Here is a 24,964-nt window from a genome sequence, read left to right on the forward strand (position 1 = left end):
AAAAACATATCACCCCTCTTTTTGCTTTCAATATTTTTTTTTAAACAAAGAGATTTTACAGATCTCCTTTTCCACCATTTCCACCCCCTCCTTTTTTTTTTTTTTTTAATGGAAGAGGATCTGAAAATATGGGCTCACCCTTAGATTTATTACTACTAAAGAGTTTAGCTGTAATTGAACCATTGGGTTGAATAAACTATTTTGTATAAATGGAGGAAATAGGACAAAAATCTTTACCCATTTCCCTAAATCATTCTCATTCCTATATAACAAGCAGAAAGGTATCAAAAGGTAGTCATTACTTTGCAGAATAATTAAATCACTTATTTTGTGATTTTGCTATTTGGTATAGCAAAAAATTATCTTTGCAGGGTTTTTTTGTTTGTTTGTTTTAATCATAAAACTGCATTTCCTTTTGAAATGTCTTCTGTGATGGTCTGGACAGATTTATATACTCTTTGGCTTATGATACTAAATTTGTACCTGTAATTCAATGATTTTGTATGTGTGTTTTTCAGATGTGCAACAAATGGCGATTGACTGGCTTACCAGAAATCTCTATTTCGTGGACCATGTCAGTGACCGGATCTTTGTTTGTAATTACAATGGGTCTGTATGTGTCACCCTGGTTGACCTGGAGCTTCATAATCCTAAGGCAATAGCAGTAGATCCAATAGCAGGGTAAGAAGTTTTTTTTTTTTTTTCTTTTTTATAATGTTTGATCTGAAATAGTTACCAATTAAAAATATAATAAATAAAAAAAAAGAGATCCATGTCTTACAGGAGTTGTGGAATAGAAGACTATTGGTTCAAAATATTTTTGAATGTCAGTTTCAACATCTGCATTGCAAGGAGGAGAAAAGGGTTACAATTTACCATGCAGAACCTGGGAAATAGCAATTCCTTAACACATTAATATTGCTGATCTAATCTGAGGCAAAAACAACCTGTTACCCTCTTAAGAACTGCTTTGGGGTCATCAGACAAGAGCATTAGGATAGTTTTAGGTTAAAGGGAGAAGACTTTTGAGTTCCCTTAGCAGTATACCTTGATGTTAGCAAGCTTCAGAAATACTCCTTGAAAGATGTACTGTTAACAAACATATCCAACACATTTGGGATTTATAAAAGGGGCATAATACAAGTTCAAGGACAATACTAAACCATTAAGGTCATCTTTTAGTTGAAACCCGCTATTTTTCTCTCTAACTACTGACATGTAAATACTATTTAATTTTGGAGTTACTGAATTTATCAGAATCTATTTTCTCTCTGTTTATTTTGTTTTGTTTTGTTTTTTAATTTTGCAAGCCTCTTTGTTGGTTAAAAAGATGTCTTATCTGACCTTCTTTTAGCTAATAGGTTCATTAATCTTTTTTAAATATTTCACAATTTGTCAAAATAGAGTCACAAATGTTTAAATTCCCATCAAGTTTGTTCATATGGTTAGAAAATCCATATAGGAATTATGTTTCAATTTTACAAATACTATGGCATTACTGAGGGGAAAGGGCAAAAAAGATGTAGAGTCATAAATCCAGTTGTTTCTCCAGTCAATATTGTGCACAGATACTCTCAAATCAATGACATGACGTACAATTTTAATTGTTTTTTTTTTAAATATTGTTTTTTCAGATGTAAGTTGTAGCAAAGATTTGAAAACTGGAAATTTTATCCTTGTTACTGTTTTAATTGTCCCCAAGCAGTTCAGGCTGAAATGTCTGATGGAATATATCCTGAGCTGCCATAAGCCTCCATTCAATAAATGGGAAAATATTTACTGAAGAAACAGCTGTCATCCATATGTGGACTTTTGTCACTCTTTACTTAAAGTCTGATTGAATATTAAGATGCATCATCACAATGGTTCTGATTTTGACAAGAACAGCTTGCATGTAAGAACTTTGCTAGGAAGGCTGTGTAATATAATTCTTGAATGTAGCTCTATTTGTATTTGTAGCAGATGGTTACTTGACTCAATCTGACTGCAGCGATGCTTCAAAAGACATTAGTAAAAGAAGTTGTATTTAAACTGATTTGTTTGGGTTGTTGGATAAGGGTAGTAAGAAAGAATTGGAAATTTACAAATATGTTAACAACGTTCTTTTGGAATTCTGTTTAGAAATATATTTGCTTGCACGTTTTTCCCTGGATGTGCTAACTGCATTTCATATTAGTCTTTAGACAGTCTTATCTGTCAAAAATGTTAAAAGGTGAAGCTATTGTATTTCTCCCCTCATTCTACCACCTTATCCTTCCCCATTCTTAAAAACAAAGATCCAGAGACCCCTTTTAAGTAAAACTGTCAGCCTGAAATATATGTAAATGCCATCTCCCTTTCTGAATAGCAATGTATTTTATGTTCTCAAGCTTCCTGTTTCTGTCATTACATGAAAAAACCATATTTTGTCATTTTTACCAAAGGAATTAGGAGTAGAAAACCCCCATATTGTTTGTGCTTATTCTCTGCAGGATGCCTTTGGGCCTAGTAACTGTTTAAATGTAATTTTGTCATGTATCATTTATCACAATAGGTTCTCTGGAATTTTTTGTTTGAGTTTGCTCTGTGCCTCTAACAGTTTTTCAATCATGAATTGTAGAAATCAGAGACAGCAGAGATCCACTCTTTTATAAATATAAACCAGTTTGAAATAGAATACTTTAAAATATATCCTACTTTTCTCTTATTATCAGAAATTTGGCTAGGATTAATACAATACTATCTAGGATAGGAACAGTAGGTTTTTCCTTTAACTTCTACTTTTGGGCCTGTTCCAGACTATTTTGAATAGTCAAGGCTAGAACAACTCTGCATGACCTACTAAAGGCGACACGTGCCACTAGTGAAATTTCTCCTACCTTTTCTTAATTGTATGGGTTGAATGATATATTTTTGGCTTTTTCTCTTGTAACTTTGGAAAACACTGGGATAAATTTAAAGTCAGACCTGATTCTTAGAGCTTGACCTTAATAGCTTTAGAAATGGAAAGAGATTTGCCTTACCTCTTCAAAAGCAGCATTGAAAAAAATATCTTTTAGTTGACTATACTGTTAACGTTTACTTATAATAATGATAATGAAGTTGGTTTGGCAGTTTGGGAAAAATGTATTTTGGCAGATGTGTGGTATGATGTATAAACCCAGACTCTCTAGAGTTATGTGAGATCACTAAACTGAGGGAGAGGAGAAATCAAGAGAAACATCAGGAATTGCATATTTTCTAAGTATAATGTATACTATTTTTCTATACAGTGTGGATTTTAAACTTGTAAAGCATGAATGGCAGAGTGTTTATAGGATTTATTTGTGAATCTGTGACCCCATGTAAGGAACCAGGGAAAAGACTGTTATCATCTTTGTTCTCTGTAAGAGCAGGCCAAATGCCAGAAAGCAGAGGAGTGAAGATCAAGTCTCGGAGTTGAATGCACATAGGAGTGACTGACAGTATTTAATAGTTAATAAACACTTCCCCAATACCTACCTGGATTCCTGCTGCTGGCAAAACTAATCATAGTTGAAAAAATTAGAGATAGAATCAAAGTAAACAGCTATCAGGGAATAGGATGGATTTATGAAATTCTAATCTAAGATGCTCTGTGAATGTGGGAAACCAGAAATGAGGCAGGTTTGCCCATGCTCATGTAAGGGGTTTTGTAACAGGGAGATCCTTGGGGTAGATAACAGGTTTTTCAATTCTATTCAGTGGCTCCTACAGCAAGTCTCAGTTTCAAATGAGAGCCTACACTCACTATTCACCTGTTACAGGACAGAATTGTTGCTGACCTTTGTCTGTTAACCTCCTCAGTCTCCACTGTGGGTTAATTAAATCTATAGACTACACCCCCACAACTAACTGTTATCTATTAGTTTGTTGATTCAGATAGTTCTGAATTTGCTATAGGTTTGGACATTAGGAAGTATCTAAAGACATGCCACTATGTGTTCTTGTTCTCATCATGGAAGTATGAATCTTGAAGAATATGTATTCATGAGTATGTAATTCATAAGTACCCCTAATTTTCAAACATCCATATTCACATTTTTATAGGTTACAAATTGTGAGTCCTATCTTTTCGTGGAAGAACTATCCTCTACACATATCCACAAAAATGTTTCCTGAAAAGGATGTAAACTTAATTTCCTTCAAAATCTTTTTGCATAATTCTCTTTATTAGAAGACAACTTCAGAGGCATATCTTGAAAGAAGTTGCTGTGGTTGATATCTAAGAGGTTACTACCTATGTTCTCCTCTAGGATTCTGATGGATTCCTGTCTCACATTGAGGTCTTTTATCCTTTTCGAGTTTATCTTTGTTTACGGTGTAAGAGAATGGTTGAGTTTCATTCTTCTACATATAGCTGTCCAATTTTCCCAGCACCATTTATTGAAGAGAGTGTCTTTTTTTCCACTGTATATTTTCCCCTACTTTGTCGAAGATTATTTGACCGTAGAGTTGATGGTCCATATCTGGGCTCTCTACTTTGTTCCACTGGTCTATGTGTCTGTTTTTGTGCCAGTACCATGCTATCTTGGTGATCACGGCTTTGTAGTAAAGCTTGAAATCAGGTAACATCATGGCCCCAGTTTTGTTTTTCTTTTTCAACATTTCCTTAGCAATTCAGGGTCTCTTCTGATTCCATACAAATTTTAGGATTATTTGCTCCAGCTCTTTGAAAAATACCAGTGGAATTTTGATCGGAATGGCAGGCAATATAGATTGCTCTAGGCAGTATAAACATTTTAACAATGTTTATTCTTCCGATCCAAGAGCATGGAATGGTCTTCCATTTTTTGTGTCTTCTTCAATTTCTTTCATGAGTGTTCTGTAGTTCCTCAAGTACAGATCCTTTACTTCTTTGGTTAGGTTTATTCCCAGGTATCTTATGGTTCTTGGTGCTATAGTAAATGGAAGCAATTCTCTAATTTCCCTTTCTGTGTTTTCATTGTTAGTGTATAAGAAAGCTGATTTCTGTACATTGACTTTGTATCTTGCCACATTACTGAATTGCTCTATGAGTTCTAGTAGTTTGGGAGTAGAATCTTTTGGGTTTTCCATATAAAATATCATATCATCTGTGAAGAGAGAGTTTGACTTCTTCATTGCCAATTTGGATACCTTTTATTTCTCTTTGATGTCTGATTGCTGTTGCTAGGACTTCTAATACTATGTTGAACAAGAGTGGTGAAAGTGGTATCCTTGTCATGTTCCTGATCTCAACGGGGAGGCTGTGAGCTTTTTCCCATTGAGGATGATATTTGCTGTGGGTTTTTTATAGATAGATTTTATGAAGTTGAGGAATGTTCCCTCTATCCCTATACTTTGAAGCATTTTAATCAGGAACAGCTGCTGGATTTTTGTCAAATGCTTTTTCTGCATCAATTTAGAGGACCATGTAGTTCTTCTCTCTTCTCTTATTGATTTGTTCTATCACATTGATTGATTTGTGAATGTTGAACCATCCTTGTAACCCAGGGATGAATCCCACCTGGTCATGGTGGATAATCTTTTTAATGTGCTGTTGAATCCTATTTGCTAGGATCTTGTTGAGAATCTTAGCATCAATATTCATCAGTGATATTGGTCTGAAATTCTCCTTTTTGGTGGGGTCTTTGCCTGGTTTGGGGATCAGGGTAATGCTGACTTCATAAAATCAAGATCAAAAGCTTCTGCACAGCAAAGAAAACAGTCAACAAAACAAAGAGGCAACCCACAGAATGGGAGAAGATATTCACAAATGACAGTACAGACAAAAGGTTGATATCCAGGATCTACAAAGAACTTCTTAAACTCAACACATACAAAACAGATAATCATGTCAAAAAATGGGCAGAAGACATGAACAGACACTTCTCCAATGAAGACATACAAATGGCTATCAGACACATGAAAAAATGTTCATCATCACTAGCCATCAGGGAAATTCAAATTAAAACCACATTGAGATACCACGTTACACCAGTTAGAATGGCCAAAATTAGCAAGACAGGAAACAATGGGTGTTGGAGAAGATGTGGAGAAAGGGGAACCCTTGTTGGTGGGAATGCAAGTTGGTGCAGCCACTTTGGAAAACAGTGTGGAGATTCCTTAAGAAATTAAAAATAGAGCTTCCATATGACCCTGCAATTGCAGTACTGGGTATTTACCCCAAAGATACAGACCCTGCAATTGCAGTACTGGGTATTTACCCCAAAGATACAGATGAAAAGAAGGGCAATCTGTACCCCAATGTTTATAGCAGCAATGGCCACGGTCGCCAAACTGTGGAAAGAACCAAGATGCTCTTCAACGGACAAATGGATAAGGAAGATGTGGTCCATATACACTATGGAGTATTATGCCTCCATCAGAAAGGATGAATACCCAACTTTTGTAGCAACATGGACGGAACTGGAAGAGATTATGCTGAGTGAAATAAGTCAAGCAAAGAGAGTCAATTATCATATGGTTTCACTTATTTGTGGAGCATAACAAATAACATGGAAGACATGGGGAGATAGAGAGGAGAAGGGAGTTGAGGGAAATTGGAAGGGGAAAGGCTATGTACTCTGAAAAACAACCTGAGAGTTTTGAAGGGGCGGAGGGTGGGAGGTAAGAGGAGCCAGGTGGTGGCTATTATGGAAGGCATGTATTGCATGGAGCATGGGGTGTGGTGCATAAACAATGAATTCTGTTATACTGAAAAAAAATTTTAAAAAAAAAGAAGAAGAAGAAGAAAACTTCAGGGCACTTGGGTGGCACTTGGTTAAGTGTCTTTCTGCCTTCAGCTCAGGTCATGATCCCAGAATCCTGGGATTGAGCTCTGTATTGGGCTTTCTGCTCAGCAGAGAGCCCAATTCTCTCTCTCTCTCTCTCTCTCTCCTTTCATTATCCCTGATTGTGTTTGCACTCTCTCTCTCTGTTAGAATAAAAAATAAATAAATAAATAAATTAAAAATTTAAAAAGAAGAGGAAACTTCAGAGAAGGGAGGCATTTCATTAACTTCAGTTATCATCCTACTGAGTTGATGTGTTGACTTACTCTAATTTTCTTATTGGAGACACTAAACTTAAAGTTTCTTTAGATAGATAGATAGATGGTAGATAGATAGATAGATAGTTTTGTTTATCTAAACTAACTGCTAAAAGTATATTTTGGTTTATTAGTGTATCTTTGAAACAATCTTGATCCTGCACATCAGAGCAGTATTTAGGTAGGTAGAGACCAAATTAACCTATGTGAAGAGTACCAAGGAGTTATTTGCTCACTTCTTATACTCAGTGAATGGAGTGCAGTGATTACTTCTTACAAGTTTGTGTTAATTATTCCCCAAGTCTTACCAATGTGTCTTCTTCTCTGTAACAACTGTAAACTCTGTAAATTCAAGTGAGTATCATTATGATAGCTTTATTTTCTTTTTTTATCTGTCCATAGTTAATCTAAATATCTATATGCTTATCTCCTATTTACCTATTACACTACTACTACCTTCTTTGGTGACTTTAGCACTCCTGATGGCATTTAGATTCATAGAGAATTATCTAAACAATAGGCATCTACTTAAATTGGCCAGTTTACTAAGTGCTTCAGGAGAGTTACCACTGTTACTTTTCAATGCAAAGTTCCTTTCAGGAGTTGCTCTTGTAATTAGGCAAGACAACATGGACATGCAAGTTTGTCATGGTCTGCACTATTTGGAGTGAAGTCAGTGGCTGAAAGGTAAAAATCCATATTAGCTCAAGGGTAAAAATCCGTATTAGCTGTCTTATATATGACTCAAATTGTTCTCATTAATTCATTTTGTCTAAGGTCAAATGCTGCAAATTCCTCTCCAGGCCTCTCCTTGAGTGGAGGTTCATATATGTCATTGCCTTTAATCACTGTCTCCTTCAGATACAAATTATATGGTGATTTTCCTGGGATTATGAAAGAGTAGCTTGGAGTGGTTAATGTTCACTACAGCCTTTACTGGAAGCTTACCCCAAATTGATTCAATCTCACTGTGTTCTTCGCTGACATGATTTGTAATAATATAAATAACTCAAAATAGTGCAAAACATCTTATATCTCTATTGCTTTCTTTGCTGTTCTCTCTTTTTCACTCTGTAAGTGTTCAGTGTCTGTTAAGCTTATCTCTAAATTACTGAGTTCACAGTGCTATTTATAGTAATTATATTTAATATCTTCCCATACCTCTACTCCCTATAAAAGAGATTTCTTCTCTGAATTCTGACTCTGATTAATGATGTCCCCTCAAGTAGATAAAGTAATAGAAAAGAAAGAAACTATGTATAACTTAAATTACAGAGGAATTTATTATATCACTTAAAAATCTAGATATAAGACAGTTCCTGTATTGGCTATTTGAGTGGCTCAACAGTATCATTAAGGATGTGTGTCCCTTTCCTCTTTGAGATGTTATCTTTAGTGTGTGCTTTTCAGGCTAATTCCATTTGTCACAACTGGCTACTGAGATTCTAAGGATCCTGTGTAGAAACAAGACACTCAGTTTAAAAATAAAGAAAAAAAAGGGAAAAAAAACCCATTGTATTTTTTTTTTTTTTTTGAGTATGGAAGAACTTCTTCTTCTTCTTTTTTTTTTTTAAAGATTTTATTTATTTATTTGACAGAGAGAGACACAAGTAGGCAGAGAGGCAGGCAGAGAAAGAGAGGAGGAAGCAGGCTCCCTGCCGAGCAGAGAGCCCGATGCGGGACTCAATGCCAGGACCCTGAGATCATGACCTGAGCCGAAGGCAGAGGCTTAACCCACTGATCCCTCCAGGTGCCCCTATAGAAGAGCTTCTAAGCAGACATACTTTCATGACTTCTTGGTCAGAAATGGAGTAGATGCCTACCTGAATGGGACAACAAAAGCCATTTTTCTTTTTCTTTTTCTTTTTTTTTTTTCCTTTGGCATGTGAAAGACAGAAAAACACGGGAGCGAAATTGAGACCAAGCTAACGTGGAAAAAGAAAAATGGATTAAGAACCAACATCTTCTACCACAAGCAATGTTGTGTGATAAAGAAATATCATGCAAAAGAAATATCTTTTGTGAAATTTTTTGACTTTTTCTTGTTCTTCCCATGCATTTATGGGGTCTCTTTCAACTTAGCTAAACTTGTTTGGAATATGGACAAATACTTTGTTCCAATTCTTCATTCCCTTTTCTAGGAGAATTCTACTTTCGTTTGGCCAAGGCCATTCAAACTCATATGAAGGGATATTTTTTTTAATCTCTTTTCAAGTAAAATGGTATTTTTCTCCAGTAACATTTTACAGTACTAAGAAGAAGCTGGGGTAGGAGTACAATCTGGATAACACTCCTAGTATCCCTATTTTTATCTTTAAAGATATACTTTAAGAAACTGATGGTAGTATTTATTCTATCAGATTCTCCATACTTTTGGAGTCTATGTCAATATTCTAAGCCACGGGTTAACATTAAGTAAATTATTGTTTCACTTATAAAATGATTCTCAAGTGGCATGAAAGCTCTCATACTCCCTGCCAGATAATATTTTCCATACTGGAAGAATCTGTGCCATTATTAGAAAAGAATCATTTTATATTTCCAAGCAGTTTAAAATTACTTCTAATTGTTTCTTACATAGAGTTCTGTGAAAACAAGAAGTTCATATGAGCCAGTGGTACTGCTTTTGACAATGCATGCATGGATTTCCTATATCACTCAGGGGTAATGAGGACATCAAACATAATGATGTGATGTATTCTCTTATGGAGCTTGGAGTATAACAGAGTTATGCATCAAATATCAAATGTTACAACCAGAAGATATAGTTACTATAGTTTACAAAAAATACATTCTAAATAAGAAAATACTAAGCTATAATTTATTTGAAGTTTATGAGGTAAATAATGGGTCATGCACAAATATTATTTTCAAAAAATAGAAAATCTTGGTTTGGAAATGCCACCACAAGGGAAAGGAAAATGATTTAAAACAATAAAATAAGTACTTGACACCATTCCTCTTGTATATTACCACTCTTTCATATATAACATAAATTCAGGATTTTACTGTAGGTTATATAATCATATTCAACTAAAAAAAAAAAAAAAGAACAAGAAAAAAAAAAAAACAACACCCAACAGCTTTTATACTGAGTTATATTTTGTTCTGCTTGACTGCTGAGCCTTGCAGGATATTGATCCAAAATTGATATTTTCCCTTGAGCCAGATTCTTAGTGGTTTGTCTGGGGAGAAATTGGCCTGGCCTTAGGGTTAAGGTGGAGTTTTACAGTGTCAAGTAGTGTTTACTCAAGTTTTTTTTTTTTTTTTTTTTTTTTTTTAATCATTCAAAGGAGAAAGTCAGATGCTAAGAGTATCTGGTCTTTTTTCAGTTTAGTGGTAATTATCTTTGTAAGCACTTTTAAAAATTGTGTTTAGGCAGGAGGCATCACACTTCCTGATTACCAGCTATACTATAAATCGTAGTCATCAAAATAGTATGGTACTGGAATTAAAACTGTCAAATAAACTGATGGAACAGAATTGAGAACCCAGAAGTAAACCCAAGCATATATAGTCAACTAATATTTGATAACAGAGCCAAGGATACTCAATGGAAAGGACTGTTTCTTCAATACATTGTGCTGGGATAATTGGATAGGCATATGTAAAAAGAAGAAAACTAGACTCATATTTTACACCACTCACAAAAATTAACTTGAAATGGGTAAAAAGCTTAAGTGTAAGACTTGACCCCTTGAAATTCCTAGGAGAAAACATAGGAATAAAGCTCCTTGACATGGGTACTGGTGATTAATCTTTGTATATGACATCTAAAACACAAACAACTAAATAAATAAATAGACAAACAAACCAGTAGGACTATATCAAAGTAAAATGTTTCTGCACAGTGAAAAAAAAACATCGAGAAAGTGAAAAGACAACCTATGGAATGGGAAGAAGAAAGTATTTGCAAACTTTGTATTTTGGTTAATACCCAAAATATACAAAGAACTCACACAACTCAATAGCACAAACAAAAAACAATCCCATTAAAAAAATGAGCAAAAACATGAATAGACATTTCTCCAGTGAAGAAATCTGAAGGCCAGCAGGTATAGGAAAAGTTGCTCAATTTCACTAGTTATTAGGGAAATGCAAATTATCAACAAAATGAGATATGATCTCGTGCCTGTTAGAATGGCCATCATAAAATAGACAGGAAATAGCAATGCTCTTATAAAGGTAGAACAAGGGGAACCCTTGTGTATCATTGGTGGAGTTGTAAATTGATACAGCTATTGTGGAAGGCAATATGGAGGATACTCAAAAATTAAAAATAGAACTACCATATGATATAGTAACTCCACTTCTGGGAATATATCCAAAGACAATGAAAACACTAACTCAGGGGTATCGAGGTGGCTTAGTGGGTTAAACCTCTGCATTTAGCTCAGGTCATGATCTCAGGGTCCTGGGATCTAGCCCTGCATCAGGCTTTCTGCTCAGCGGGGAGCCTCCTTCCCACCCCCACTCTCTCTGCCTGCCTCTTTGCCTACTTGTGATCTCTGTCTGTCAAATGAATAAGTTAAATCTTAAAAAAAAAAAAAAAAAAGAAAAGAAAACACTAACTTAAAAAGATATCTGTACCCCCATGATCACAGTAGCATTATTTATAATAGCCATGGCATGGGAATAACTTAATGTCTATCAGAGAGTGTATCATTACACTTTTTTTTTCAAAGATTTTATTTATTTATTTGACAGAGAGAGATTGCAAGAAGGCAGAGAGAGGCAGAGAGAGGAAGGGAAGCAGGCTCCCTGCCTAGCAGAGAGCCCGATGTGGGGCTCGATCCCAGGACCCTGGGATCGTGACCTGAGTTGAAGGCAGAGGCTTTAACCCACTGAGCCACCCATGTGCCCCTGTATCATTACACTTTTATCCAAAGAATTTGTGATATACACATAGATGAGTGTATGCACACACATACACATACACACACATACACACACACAGTGGAATATTATTCAACCATTAAAGAAAAAACAGAGGAAATCCTACCATTTGTGACAACATGGATGGACCTCAAAAACATTATAAGTGCAATAAATCAGATAAGGAAAGACAGATACTGTGTGAACTCACTTCCATATGACATCTAAACAAAAAGTGATAAAACAAACTCAGAAAGAGATCAGATTTGTGATTACCAATGGCAGAAGTTGGAGAAAGGGAGAATTAGAGGAAAGTGGTCAAAACATACAAACTTCCAGTTATACGAATAAGTACACATGTACAGCACGGTGACTATAGCTGTTAACTGTAGTACCTGATTAGGCCGTTTCTTGCCCATGATACCACCATACTATGGAAGTGAGAACTTTCAATAAATATTTGCCATTTCTGTCACAGTCTTTTCTTCTGGCTATGAAGTATCTATATGCAACATTACATATCTAATCACATACATAGAATACTACATTTAGGTCAGAGTGGAGGATCTCTAGGTGATGTGTAAACCTCTTCATTATGACCTTTTGTGCTTCCTTGTATACAGCAAACTGTGGACCAAAAGACAAATACCCACAGTCCCCTCCATACCCTTTATAAATGGATAGATCAGTGATAGAATGACAAACAAAATTATCAGCTAGAAAAGAAGATTGGAGGCACACAGTAGTCATTGGCCTAAAGCAATAATGAAATTCTACCAGGCAAAGAAAGGAAGGCCCTCCTGCCCTGGTGGTTTGGAAGTCTCTTATCTAGATGCTGGTTCTTTCCCTATAAAATTTCCTCTTGTCCATTGTTCTTTACCTATGCTTCCCCTGGGAGGTTCTTTCTAGTCTTTTATGTTCAATACATCAATACATCAATGTCTGTCAGTACAAAATTGGCAAAGGGGAATATTCTCTCCCTGTGGACTCCATATAAACTGTTTCTTGTTCCATTCAAGTTGTTTTAATGTTTGAAGAGACAAATAATTTTGTAAGCTAGGCTCATGACTTTTGTGGTTATAAATTCCCTTGAAAATTAGTAGAATTTTTAGTTCTTTGCTTCCCATTACTTTTCTATACCAACGGCCTCACTAAGTTATATTCTAGAAATAACTATCAAACTCAGATTATTATTTTTTTCCTCACATGCTTGGTTTTCTCTTTCAACCTATTGATGGTCACTTTGAGACCTGAAAACAATGCTTCAGTGGGAAGCAAACACCTTTTGTCTGAAGATGAAATTCTTCTGTTTAATTGGGAAGTTTTAATTGACTTTTATTGCTCAAAGACATTTTTAGTACTTTTTCTTACTATTCAGGTCCTAGAAACAACTTGTTTTCCAAACCTGGGCTTCCTCCGTTTTGCACCTGGTCTATTCCCTTTTAGTTTTTCTTATCAACCAGCCAATTTTAATGTATACTTTTTTCTATAATATCTTGCTAAAGTAAGCATGTAGTAACCAATACAACTACTGCTATTATACTTTTAAACTTTTTTCTTTAAATCCAGTGGCTCAAAAAAGCATTTGTTTTTTTCTTCCAATTTTTTATCAAGATATTACAAATGACATTTTATTAAGTATTTTTAACCTTTAATATTTTCAGTCTTAATCAATAATTATGTTATTGATTATTGCTGCCTTAACCATGAAACCAATGTTATGTATTTTAAATGTTTGTTAAGGTGATTCTGTACTTGGGCTACTAACTTTTGAATATATTATGATAACACTCACTGAAATTTCAATGGCTAGCACAATACAAATTTTATTTATTTGTTTTCTGTTTTATTGCTCAAAGTAGAGTCTGATGTATGTGTTCTTAACTACCAGGCAGTTTTTCTCCTGCGATGTGATGATTCAAGGATGGTGGCTACTTTCATCTTGTGGCTCTTATATCCTTTAACACCTGAAAATCCCCTGATTTATTTTTTCTTATTTTTTGAATTTAAATTCAGTTAATTAACATATCATTATTATTGGTTTCAGAGGTAGAGGTCAGTGATTCATCAATCTTCTATAATACCCAGTGCTCATTACATCACATGCCCTCTTTAATATCCACGACCCAGTTACACTATCCTCCACCCCCCTCACCTCCAGCAACCCTCAATTTGTCTCCTATGATTAAGAGTCTCTTATGGTTTGTCTCCCTCTCTGATTTCATCTTGTTTTATTGTTTCCTCTCTTCCCCATGGTCTTCTGGTTTGTTTCTTAAATTCCAAATACAAATGAGATCATATGATAATTGTGTTTCTCTGATTGACTAATAAGTCAATCACATAGCATAATACACTTTAGTTCTACCTACACTGTTGCAAATGGCAAGATTTCCTTTTCTGGTGGCTGAGTAGCATTCCATGGTGTTTATATATCACATGTTCTTTTTCCATTTATCTGTCAATGGACATCTGGGTTCTTTCCATAGCTTGAGTATTATGGACATTGCTATTGTGAACATTGGAATACAGGTGCCCCTTCAAATCACATTTGTATCTTTGGGGTAAATACCCAATAGTACAATTCGTGGGTCATAAGGTAGCTCTATTTTCAACTTTTTGAGGAACCTCCATACTGTTTTCCAGATTGGCTGTGTCAGCTTGCATTTCCATCAACAGTGTAAGAGGATTCTGCTTCCCCTTTCTTCACATCCTCACCAACATCCTTCATTTCATGACTTGTTAATTTTAGCCATTCTGACTGGTGTGAGGTGGTATTTCATTGTGATTTGTGTTTGTATTTCCCCCAATGCTGAGTAATATTGAGCACCTTTTCATGTATCTGTGGGCCATTTGAATGTCTTCTTTGGAGAAATTTCTGTTTATATCTTCTGCACATTTCTTGATTGGATTATTTGTCCTTTGGGTCTTGACTTTGTTTAGTTCTTTATAGATTTCGATTACTAGCCCTTTATCTGATAAGACATTTGCAAATATCTTCTCCTAGAGAGTCCTCTGATTTTTGACCAGAGAGAGAAAAGGCATATCTGACTTTTCTTGATTTTTTTATTTCTGGCTCTGTGGTGACCTTTATTATTTCAGTTCCATTCGTAGTTAGTGACATCTACTTACTTTGTCACATCTAAAGATAAGTGACTAGAAAGTATGGTTTCTAAATGGAAAGTTGCCAACCACTCCACATTTTGGAAAGGGAGTGGCATGAACTATGAGCTTCTGTTGATGGATGACGGTCTCTGCCACTGTAACCACTCTCTGATTTTATTATTTTTTTGCCTTTTGGTTACTAACAGTTTAAATGTAGAAGAGGATAGTATATCAAAGACTTTGTTTCTAAAAGGTATTTTAAATGGAATGGGTTCATATTTTGCCCTTTTTTTTTTTTTTTTTACTTTCCCCTGAATGTTCAGATTTCAGGTTTATCATTTACCTTGAATGAGTTATTTTCATTAAGTTTACATTCCTCTTGAGACATTCACAAATACACATAATCTATTAAAAGGTTTCTTGGCAAACATACACTCAGAGAAACCAGTATATTTATACCCTGGCCAGTAAATGAAATAACAGACATCTCTTTACTGGGGCAATTTCTTTAAATAATTTGTGCCAAATTCCTAGAACCCTAACACCCTCTTCTCTGGGAAGGTTAGAAACACCAGGAACTTTCTCTCTCTACTTCCAACTCTTCAGATATTTGAATGAAGAGTTGAATTGTTCTTCTATTTGTTCTTCCTGAGATCTTACTACTACCACCGGCCCATAGAAGGCCTTAGCTTCCAGAATAGCTATCTTAAATTTTGTTTGATATACACTAAGTTTTTTTTATTTATTTTTTGTTTTCTTGTTTGTTTTGGAGCATACTTTGAATAAATGTAATGTTAATGGAAATTCAATCTGAGAGTGGATGACAAAATGGAGTATTGGTAGGGGTAACACCAGAGGCAGAAGAGAATGAGAAGACAGTTGAAACAGTGTAAATAGAGTATGATAATGATCAATATATTTTTAATACTTTAGACACTGACAAAAATTCCGACTCTACCTGCTTAAATGATAAGAGGATTCATTTTCTCACTTAGAGGGAGTCCAGAGAAGACCAAGCCTGGCTGGATCCAAGCTTGGTTGAATTGACACCTCAATGACATCATTAGAGAGTTACATCCCATCCATATCTCTGCTCTGCCATCCACAGCTACATCCTTTTTCCCCATGGTTCTAAGGCTGCTGCCAGTAGCAACTGAGGGAAATTTCTTATTTATCTTTATGCAGCAGGAAAAAGAAAGAAATCGGACTACAATCTATTACTTCAATTTGAGGACTAAGTAAGGTTGCTTTCTCACACCCAGAAGAGTCTCAGTTGCTGGGAGAATACCATGTGCTATTTGGAATTGTATTAATCAGAATCCACCCCAAGATCTGGGAGTGTATTCAATTTCCCCCAGTCATGTGGGATTAGGTGGTGAGGGAGCTGGTTGGGGAGGAGAATGGGGAATGATGGCTATCTGAACATAATCAAGTTTCTGTTAGGGAAAAGAACTAGAAGAAGCCAAACAGATAATTACAGTGAGAATGGGAAAGAGATGTATTATTGATTCAGTACCATGGGAATATTTGCTGTGGAATCCAAATTTCTGTACTTGAGAGCAGATAATTTTGTTCATGATGGATGTTTTGAGGTTCTTTATCAAAACCCTGCAAATACTGGATTGGATAGAATGGAGGTGATAATGATGATGATAATGATGCTGACAAAGATGACAGTGAAAACTGCATCGATAACATCTATGATGATTTAACAAAGCAAGTATTCAAACTGTGGCTACCAAACATGTTTTTACTTTGTTTTGTTTTGTTTTTGATGCTGAAGCATGCTAAATTTACAGAGAAAGCCCTGGTTTATTCCATAGGAAGAGATATTTTAGGGATCTATAGTGACTTCCTGGTGAATAAGACAAACATAGGTTTAGATGATTGAAGACAGGGAAGTTTTTAATGAGAAATAGAACTAGTTGCTGGAAACTCTGCCTTCCTTAAGTACTCCTTCTTACTATTTGTACTTGGTACAAATACCTGGATACAATAAGCAGAATAATAAATACATCTGAGGTTGCTTAGTAAAGATGTTTCTTAAGCTATGCCTGGTTTTTATTTTTTTTAATTTTTTGTAGGTTAGCTCATACATTATATTTCAGTTATCAGACAACTTAATATTCATGATTTAAAAAATAATTTAAGTATATTTTATTAAAACTAATTATATTAAGATGAATAACTCAAAAACTTTGTTTTGTAACCTAGAGGATTAATAGCTGAAGTATGATCATTGTGATTAAAGGCAAAGTCCCATTTTTCTCAAATTAAATAAGAATATTTATTTTAGTCAATACTATAAGTAAATTTAGAGGATTAAAGTCTCTGCCCTAAACACTTTGTCATTAATAGTATTTTTTAAAAACTTATGTCTGAGCTATGACATTTTCTGGAAGGTAGTTTTACTAAAGATTTGAATTAGAGAGAGCTTTATGTTACATATTTTTCATAATAATATTCTTAGTGTTTATAATATAGAAGCATATGTATGCTGAGACAAATTATAACACAGTACTTTCTGGAACATCCTACTCTGCTCCTTTGTCCTGATTAAACTGATGCTGAATACATCACATGGAACTCATACAGTGAACTCCTCTGTGCTCTGTGAACTTCTCCATGATGGAGGGATTTTATTGAGCACGTTCTTGTAGATGATCTCAACTATCCCAGTAACTCAAGTAACTCTATCATTATTTACCTAAAGACTATTTATGCATGGAGTAGAGTCAATTAACTCCTTTTGCATTATTTATCTTGTTTCCTTTGTGTTTTGAATTACATTATAATGTGAATTTGCAGTTCTGATAGAGCCCTTTTTTTTTGAGAGACAGAGAAAGAAAGAGATTAATATCAATGTTACTGACTGTCTACTTTGGCCAGTCATTGTTCTAAGCATTCCCTGTACATTGATCAATTTAATCATCACAGTATCATCACTGAAGTAATTAATACCTTTATCTTCTTTTACAGATGAGGCTTTGGCGAGGTAAATTACTTGCCATTAGTCAAAGAGCCAGTAGGTGTTGCAGTCAGGGCTTAGACTCAAGCAACCTACACCCTATCCACTACACTGTATGCATAATGAGTCAGCTTTAAACTGGGAGGAGGTGGGTTAAGATGAAGAATTTGGGGGTTTGTGGTGAGCTACCAGTTATACATAAGACTGGGTGCTCAGTCCTGAGGCATATGGCACTTGGGAATATGCAGTGTGGTAATTTTGTACCTTAATATGGGATACCTGTAAGTTTGCATATGTGTCACTTCCATGAAGACAAATAGAAATGACACACTGGGTTTGTTCTGAAAATTTAAAGGAAATAACTATATGATATTATGAGAAAAGAAAAAAGGAAACAAAACAAAACAAAACCTACAGAGAAAGCAGAAAGATCAGTGGTTGCCAGAGGTTGGAGCAGGGGATTAAGGGAGGATGAACAGGTAGAATCAAGATAATTTTTAGGGCAGTGAAACTGTTCTATATGGTACTGTAATGGTGAATAGGTGTCATTATGCATCTGTCAAAACCCATATAACTAACTAAACAATACAAAGAGTGAACTCTAATGTAAACTGTGGATCTCAGTTAATGCAATAGTATTATTTCATTAATCGTAACAAGTGTAACAGGATAATGTAGGATAGAAGAAACCATGAGTGAATGAGAAAGGGGATGTAGGAACTTCATGTCTGCTCAATTTTCTATAAACCTGAGGCTCTAAAAATAAAGCCTGTTTATATTTTTTAATATTTTTTAAATTTTTTATTAACATCTAATGCATTGTTAGCCCCAAGGGTACAGATCTGTGAATCGCCAGGGTTATGCACTTCACAGCACTTACCATAGCATATACCTTCCCTAATGTCCATAGCCCAACCACCCTCTCCTACCACCCTCCTCCTAGTGACCCTCAGTTTGTTTTGTGAGATTAAGAGTCTTTCTCTTATGGTTTGTCTCCCTCCTGATCCCATCTTGTTTCATTTATTCCTTTCCTACCCACCAAACTCCCCACGTTGTCTCTCAATTTCCTCATATCAGGGAGATCATATGATAATTGTCTTTTTCTGATTGACTTATTTCGCTAAACATAATACCCTGTAGTTCCACCCACATCATTGCAAATGACAAGATTTCATTTCTTTTGACGGCTGCATAGTATTCCATTATATATATATATATATATATATATATATATATATATATATACCACCTCTTCTTTATCTGTTCATCTGTTGATGGACATGTAGGTTTTTTCCTTAGTTTGGCTATTGTGGACAATGCTTCTATAAACATTAGGATGCACATGTCCCTTCAGATCACTACATTTGTATTATTAGGATAAAGACCCAGTAGTGCAATTGCTGGGTCATAGAGTAGTTCTATTTTCAACTTTTCAAGGAACCTCCATGCTGTTTTCCAGAGTGGCTGTGCCAGCTTGTATTCCCACCAACAGTATAAGAGGGTTCCCCTTTCTCCATATCCTCGCCAACATCTGTCATTTCCTGATTTGTTAATTTAGCCATTCTGACTGGTGTGAGGTGGTATGTCATTGTGGTTTTGATTTGTATCTCCCTGATGCCAAGTGATGTGGAACACTTTTTCATGTGTCTGTTGGCCATCTGGATGTCTTCTTTGCAGAAATGTCTGTTCATGTCCTCTGCCCATTTCTTGATTGGATTGTTTGTTCTTTGGGTGTTGAATTTGCTAAATTCTTTATAGATTTTGGACACTAGCCCTTATCTGATATGTCATTTGCAAATATCTTCTCCCATTCTGTCAGTTGTCTTTTGGTTTTGTTGACTGTTTCCTTTGCTGTGCAAAAGCTTTTCATCTTGATGAAGTCCCCAATAGTTCAGTTTTGCCCTTGCTTCCCTTGCTTTTGGTGATGTTCCTAGGATGAAGTTGCTGCAAGCCTGTTCATATTTTTAAAAAGGAAGGAAGAAGAAACTATTTGTAAGTGATCATATGACTAATTGTGAATCAATCAGGAAACAGGTGACTCTTCCAGAATAATTGTATCTTTTCTTCATATGTGTTGACTTCCAGAACTTCCATATTCTCACTCAGGTACAGTCAAATTCCTTAATTCTCTGTTCTCTGTTTACCACTAAGCTATGAATTCTGGATGATCCCAAGTCTACTTCCCTCAGTTCCTCCCTAAATAGAAGCACCTTTCGACAGCATCATTAACTCTTCTAAAGCCACAGGGGCACAGTTAAAGAGTGGTCGAGTGGTTTCCCTAAATGTGTAACTTGCAGGGAAGGAAGAAAGAAATCTCCCCCTGCATCTTTTAGCATGATTATAATAATTGGCTCAATTTTCCCATGTGTAGTCAGCCTTTGTTAATATACAGGCATTTGAAGGGAATATTTACTCTCAATTTTAAAAATGAAAGAGCTTGTATGGGCTGAGAAAAAAAGAAGTGGGTAAATACTAACATTTCTCGTGGAGTGGAAACTACTTTCCCTGTACTTTTCTCACCATCCAAGTCACAGTTTGTGAAGGAAATAGCTTTAGAAATTGAGAGGACCAATGGATCCATAACTGTGCTTTCTCCACACAGTTAAAACTCAGTATGAGACTCTTAGCAACAGAAACTGTAAGGGAGAAATCACAGGAGGCAGTGTTATTAGAGAAAGCAGGACAGAGTCACATTTCTGTCATAACTAAGGTGTAGCTGACTCACGCATGCATGAGAAATGCTTCTTCTTTTCTCATTTTCTAGGGTTGGTGGCTTCATTACCACCCAAAAGCAATTTTTTTATTCAGACTTATGTGAGACTAATTATCATATCTACCACTTCAGAAGTAGGGGTTTACTTGGTCCTTATACTTCTTTTATAAGAAAACAGGAGATTTTTTTAAGATGTCACAATTTTAGAAGAAAAGATCTAAATACACACCATGGAATGGGTTTTGCTGTATACTATTTGATAGGAATAGGGATGTATATAGATATATTCATAAATGGTGTATGGGTACTTTATAATTAAGAGTTTGTATACTTGGTAACCAAACTTCGTCATGAATATAGGGTTAATAACCTGGGTAGCAACACTTACATCAAATTTTGATTATTTTGGGGGGTGGGTAGGAGGGAGTAGCATCTTTTTCTATGCCAATCTGTGTCCAAATCCTGTTTTCACTTGCACATTTGAACCTGGTTGATGTCGAACTTGTTTCCTGTTATTAATTTTGATACCTTAGGTGATGAAATTTCAAACTTTTGTCATTAGAAAACAGATTTTCTTCTTTATGACCTAATGACTGTAATTCTGTTGCTACTCTTGGAATGTGTGTTCCTGTATGCTGCTGTACCATGCAATGCAGGACTAATGATAATGCAGTTCTCCTCAAATACTCACTTCAGCATTTATGGCTATCCCAGAAAACTGGGTAATATAAATCATTGATGTGGTTTTGGAAAACCTCCAGTGATTTGAAATGAGGGGGAAACACAAAAATGTCAAGATTTAGCTACTAATCAGAAGGTCGTTTTTTGTTTGTTTTTCCCCTCTATACCTACATGTATATTTTAAAGATTTTGCAACAAACTTTGTGCTACTAAGTGTGTTTATGACAAAATACCATTGAGCACTATGTCTATTATGATTACTAATTTGTTCTGTCATGCATTTTTTCTGTCATGCTCTTTTATAAGTCATTTGCTTAAATCATTCACTTTATCTTCACAAAAACCTGTATTTATCATACCCACTATCCAGATCAGGAGACTTAGATAAGGAGAGAAAAGCACCTGCTAAATGTCACACATTTACTAATTAATGAAGTCAAGATTTAAACTCAGAAAATCTTACTGTAGCATTTCTGATTAGTAATAAATTTCTGAACAGAAATAATCCTATTAGATGAAGAGTGTATGGATAAAAGTTGCTATTTTTGTAATAAAGAATAGCACTGTTATTGCAGTTATTTATTAAAATTATTTTCTCTAGTGTCCTTTTCTCTTTTGGCAGTCTGAACTGCAAAATTCTTTCTATAATTTGGTATTTCAGGATTTAAATTTCAATATGATTGAGTATGATTGTTTAATAGTTCACTGTCTTACACAGTGTACTTCACTATCTAGGTAAATGACTCATTTTTTTTTTCTAAACATAGTTACAATAGAAACCACTACTTCACTTTCTAGCAGATAGAGAGCAATCTTGTTTTAATGCACATCATTTACAATAGATACAAGCTGTCAGATAACTTCTGGTAAAATAGGCTACTGAATCAAACATTTATTTTTAGTGGCAATTGTTGACACATAGACTAGCCCACCCAAATGTAAGTATGCCACATCACTTGGCTCTATAGATAAAATATGCTATAGTATTCTTTGTCGTTTTTCATTTTAGATTTCTGCTTTAGACTTCCTGCTTTAGACTTCCTACTTCACACCATGATTTCCATCACTTCTCTTTAAGCAACTTGTTGTCTTAAGACCATTATACTTTAATAGTTATATCTTAGTTTTTGTTTCTATTCTTTGTTAAGAATCATCTAAAATCTGGTGGTAGTTTTAAGTAGTTACATCATAGTTCTAAAAATGTGCTCTATTCCAACAGATGTAGATTTGTTATGGACTAAATGGAAAATATGCTCCTTATGGACTAAATGGAAAATGTGTTTTAATTACTGAAAACCCTCCATTTTTAACTTTCATGACATTTCTATCAAAGATTATTATAAGAATCAAAGGAGTTAATGTTTCTAAAGTGATTGTAGTTTACCATATGTATTATTAACTTTAATTCACTAATATGAAGCATCAAATAAATAATGAAAGCTCCCAGTAAAAACAGATTTTAAAAAGTGAAGGAACTGAATTAACACCTACATGACAATATTGGTCATATATCCGCTGTGTCTGTTCCACTTAATTAATGTCTATCTTGTATAATTTGATAAGTATTTTAATACTGCTACTGCAAAGAAGAAGGGAAGAAACATTAATGTTTATTATATGTACAATGCCTCTTTTGGTTAATTGATGTATATGTGATATTTGGAAAATATAGTGGAAGCTAGATTTGGGTAAAATTAAAAATGCTGTGTATACTTTAGCTGCACAGTTACTAAAAATGGAACAATACAAAGATTACCCTGACTCCAATATAAGGAGGACACTTGTGGAGCATTTTATATCCCATATTTTTAGAAAAATATATATTTTATATGTTTTTTTGTATATTCAATGATAAAGTAAGTATGGTAAAATTATAATAAATGGGGATTCAGGGTGAAAAGTTTATGGGAGTCCTTTGTGTTATTTTTATGACTTTTCTACAAGTCTCAAATAATTTAAAAATTTTAAAAAATATATCTTGGGAAATAAAAAAAAGTAAAAATAAAGTAGCAACCAGTCTTTTATTTTTTTCTCAGTCTTTTAAACTATTATGTTTCAACTAGATCTGGATGAAGCCCTATGGGATAGGCAGTTTTGAAGTATAGAGATTTTAGTTTTATGTGTATTACATTTTAATTTTTGGATTTGCTAGTAATACTCTATAATAATAATGTATTTTTCTAAAATCCTTTTTTTAGAGTTGTTAAAAAGCAATGAGCTTACGTGATACATCTTATAAAAAATAAATAATTAAGAGTCCTATTTAATTTTACTCCAGTGAACCAGTAAGTACTTTCATACATAGATACACTCATAAATACAAATTATGATAGGTGCATGTAAACAATGTGTAATTGTCAAGACAGACAGAGAGGACATTAGTTAAGTTAGTTGGTCAGTTGGTCAGTGAAAGTCTCACTGAGATGATTTTTAAAATGTTACTTATAGGCTAAGACAAGAAAATTAGGGAAAGTGGTAATGTTGACAGGGAGCACAAGAAGCACTGCAGAGAGAGACCAAGTCTGATACCTTGAGGAGGAAGAGAGTGAAGCATATTTGAGAAACTGGGAAAGGGGCAGTGTGGGTTGAAGTACAATAACCAAGGAGATGAATGGCCCAAAATGAGTGTGAAGAGAGAGGCTGGGACTGTATTGTCCAGAGCCCTGAAAGCCACACTGGAAAATTTTATGCCAAAGAGTCAGTTGGCCAGATTTATAATCTAGAAAGCTCTGTTATTGTGAAGTAGTGTGTGTGTGTGTGTGTGTGTGTGTGTGTGTGTGTGTATTATGGGGCAAAATGGGAATGGAATGATTAATGAAGAGCTCATTTCAACAGCTTAAGATGGATAATAGTTGCTTGGACTAGGGTAGTACCTAAATAAATGGACAACATCACTTTGTGATGGAAACATCATTTTGTGAAGTATTATATGGATGTATTATGAATGTGTTATGGGTAGCAGAAATTTACTTTATTACATAGCTATGGCTTAAGTCTTCAAGTGAAAGTATGCTAATAACAATGGTATACTTAACATTTAAGAAAATATTAAAGCTCGCTGTAATGAGCATTGTGTTAACTAAGACTTCTAACTAAAAATGATTATTTTTAAATGAGTGAGAATTTAATCATGATTATTCATATAATCACAAATTATGTGAAGCTTATAATTTCTTATTTTACTTCATAAACTAATTTAAATGGATATAACTTACTAAGAATATGCTATTATTTCTATTTTCTTGATGGTTCAATTATACTTAAAATGATTAACAACATAATTTCATATTATGTTGGTAGAGGATGCTGATGTACTTCCTAAATGAACAAAATAATAATAAGATAGTAATTAATTTGTAAATCCTGGATATTATGAGCTGGTAGGAGGTAAATGTATATCTAATAGATAATGAAAAATTATTACCTAATACTGTTTGTAATCATGATATCCCATAGGGACTAGTGACCTTACTTACCATGTTTATAATGGTATAAACATCTAATCAGTGCTATCAATATTTCACCACTGAGGAGTTAACAGAGAAAAGACAACCCAAAAATAGAGAAAACAAGAGAGTTGGTGATATGGGGGGTATAACATCATATATTGGAAAGA

At 34.7% G+C, this 24,964-nt stretch overlaps 1 protein-coding gene across 1 annotated transcript in view; it reads left to right on the forward strand.

Annotated features, from left to right (window-relative positions):
• The window catches only part of LRP1B (LDL receptor related protein 1B), a 1,985,448-nt gene that overhangs the window by 980,905 nt on the left and 979,579 nt on the right, over window positions 1–24,964 (forward strand). The window contains exon 7 of the mRNA XM_044242553.1: window positions 519–681. Within this exon, the coding sequence (XP_044098488.1) occupies window positions 519–681 (163 nt within the window). The remainder of the gene's footprint in view (window positions 1–518; window positions 682–24,964) is intronic.

Source organism: Neovison vison, chromosome 3, assembly GCF_020171115.1.
Source record: "Neovison vison isolate M4711 chromosome 3, ASM_NN_V1, whole genome shotgun sequence".
Classification (NCBI taxonomy): Eukaryota; Metazoa; Chordata; class Mammalia; order Carnivora; family Mustelidae; genus Neogale; species Neogale vison.